General features: G+C 55.0%; 1 protein-coding gene across 9 annotated transcripts in view; it reads right to left on the bottom strand.

Annotated features, from left to right (window-relative positions):
- Positions 1 to 238: 238 nt before the first annotated feature.
- LOC122544355 (protein MB21D2-like) overlaps positions 239 to 2674 on the bottom strand; it is a 14707-nt gene continuing 12271 nt past the window's right edge. For all 9 annotated transcript variants that reach the window (XM_043683575.1, XM_043683580.1, XM_043683574.1 and 6 more), the window contains one exon: positions 239 to 2158. In XM_043683575.1, the coding sequence (XP_043539510.1) occupies positions 885 to 2158 (1274 nt within the window). In that variant the 3' untranslated portion in view covers positions 239 to 884. The remainder of the gene's footprint in view (positions 2159 to 2674) is intronic.

The raw sequence follows: 2674 nt of genomic DNA, 5'->3' as shown, positions 1-2674 counted from the left end.
GAATTGTACTCCTTACATTGGACATTGAGACCTGGTCCGATCAATCCCATGCAGGACATTCAAACACAGAGGGTGCAAATGTGACACGTAACCTTAGGATTCTAAGCCGGTTTAGTCAGAGAAAGAATAGGCAACTATTAATTGGCTGCATACTCTTATAAACTGCTCCAAGCTATACCATTTCAGACCTGTCCTCTCTCAAATAAAGTTAAAAAAAAACCAAGTACTGGCCCACCTGTAATCTCAAGAACTATTATTAAACATCCATTGCAATCATTTCACTTGTAGTACAGAACCTGAAATTGCTGAGAAGAGAGATGCGTTGTCCCACGTTTTTTCTGTCTTGCACTCATCAGGACAAAACACAAGAATGCCAAAACGCAAACCATCACAGCAACTTACACTACAGGTGAAGACGACCCTGACTGGTTAGCATGTTGACTCTGATTGACTGAGGCGTTGCTGTGGCTCATTTGCACTTACTGAAGGTGACAGAGTTTCAGTGGATGCAAACAGAAAGAAAGCTGCTAAAACCTTGCTTTCTAAACAAAAACAATTACCCAGAAGCTCGAGGTGCTTGTAGTTTTTTTTTACCATACCATGGCATGCTGTAGCCACAGACAGATTGCCAACCAATTGGCACTGTGGTTTAGGTCACTATGATTATTGGAAACTTGATAACCTTGCATTTGTCCTGAAGAAAGCTTCAGCAACACGTCTCTCTTCTCAGGGAGGCCCGTTGCAAAGTGTGACCTCCAGTATCCCACAATGCAAGGGGAGATCGCGACTACCAGTAGCCCACGATGCAGGGTGTGGGAGCCCGGAAGGCAGGCGGGGAGGGAAGACTGTCACATTGTCCGGGACGGCGTCGCGGGCACGCCCCTTCAGAAAAACTTATCGTCGATCCGAAAGTGCGGCTTGCTGACGTCATCCGGGTTGAGGAAGACAGAGATGGACTTGCCCTGGTTCTCCGTCACCAGCTGCTGGAGCTTGCGGGCCAGGTTGTCATCCTGCCTGCCCGCACTGGAGAGGAGGCCGTCCGACTGGGAGGAGGCCAGGCCCGGCAGGGTTTGCTGCAGCTCCTGTGCGAGCCGGCTGGCTGCCTTGGCGTGCTCGATGGCGCTGCGCAGGTGCTCGGCCGGGTCCGAGCGCACTGACGACAGGCGGCAGGCCAGCAGCAGCACCGTGCTGTCGGACAGCTGCTCAAACATGTTGCACTGCGGCAGGAAGTAGTTGGGGCACGACTTGTTGACCAGGCAGTGGGCCAGGTCATCGAGGAGGCCCAGGAGGAAGTGCGCCATGTTGTCCTCCTGCCCGAGGAAGTTGGAGGGCAGGCGGTCGCAGGCCCATAGCATCAGGCTCCTCAGGTGGTAGGGACTGACGGCCCGAGGCCGGGACAGCAGCTTGATGATCATGGCCTTGTACGCCTGGTAGGCCTGGATCAGTGGCGTGGAAATGCACTTCTTCAGCTGCACCTCGCTCCGCGAGAAGGCCAGGCGCCACTCGTTCTCTGGTTTGCCGGTGCTGGAGCAAGCCGGCACCAGGTAGAAGCCGCTGATCACCTCCTCCTCGGTGATCTTGCCGTCCCAGAAGTGGTTCTCCATCAGCCAGTTCTGGGCGACGGCTGGCCAGCCCTTGAAAGACACCACCGGCACGATGTCGTACAGCATGCGGCTGCGGCCCACGTTCAGGATGACGGTGACCACCGTGCCGTTCTTCTCCACCGCTGCCACGCCTGGGACCCCACGCTGCGGATGCCGGCGGACCTCCTCGATGACGGCACGCACTGAGCGGAAGAACCAGTCTGCCACCTTGGTGGGCGAGAAGTAGTAGCTGCCACCTCCGCCGCCTGCCGGGCTGGGCTCCGTCTCCGTGCAGCAGTCCTTCCACTTCTCCATGGTCCTCTCGTCGAAGAGCCGCAGGCTGAGCCATGAGTGGCAGGGCGCCGAGTGCCGCATGTCCAGCGTCACCGGCTGGTTGCGGTCGTGCAGCTTCAGTGCCGGAACAAGCAGCGTGAAGTCGACGTCGTAGTCCATGCCCCTGGCGTAATCGCCCAGCTCATCGGGGTTCATGTCGATCACCCCTTCCCGCACACCCCCGGACAGCAGCAGGTACTCGTTGGAGATGGGTAACTTGTGGTCCAGCTTCTGAACGAGGCCTGTGGAAGCAGAGAGGAGCGTGTTCAGGCTTATATAGAGACCCTGCTGCTTTCAGGCTCTCCCTGTGCTACGCCTTATCCCTTAATGACAATGTCGAAGAGTGTGGTGCTGGAAAAGCACAGCCGGTCAGGACGCCTGAAACATCGATTCTCCTGCTCCTTGGATGCTGCCTGACCTGCTGTGCTTTTCCAGCACCACACTCTTTGATTCTGATCTCCAACATCTGCAGTCCTCACTTTCCCTATAGGTCAGTCAAAACATAACCAACCCACCCCCGCCACAAACAGCACAGTAATTTATAACTAGCTGCTGGGGCAAGTGACAATGGATATCCCGGTAATGCTCTCTTCTAATCCCTCTCAACAGGCAGAAGATACAGAAGCACCAATGGGTTCAGGAACAGCTTCTCCCCTGCTGTTATCAGACTGCTGAATGGACCTCTCTAATTTCAAATAATGTTGATCTTGCTTTGTGCCTCGCTCTGTCTAAGCACCATATGATCTGACTGTATTGCT

Source organism: Chiloscyllium plagiosum, chromosome 48 (assembly GCF_004010195.1).
Source record: "Chiloscyllium plagiosum isolate BGI_BamShark_2017 chromosome 48, ASM401019v2, whole genome shotgun sequence".
Lineage (NCBI taxonomy): Eukaryota > Metazoa > Chordata > Chondrichthyes > Orectolobiformes > Hemiscylliidae > Chiloscyllium > Chiloscyllium plagiosum.
Note: the sequence above shows the minus strand (reverse complement) of the source record. Positions and strands in the feature narration are given on the sequence as shown.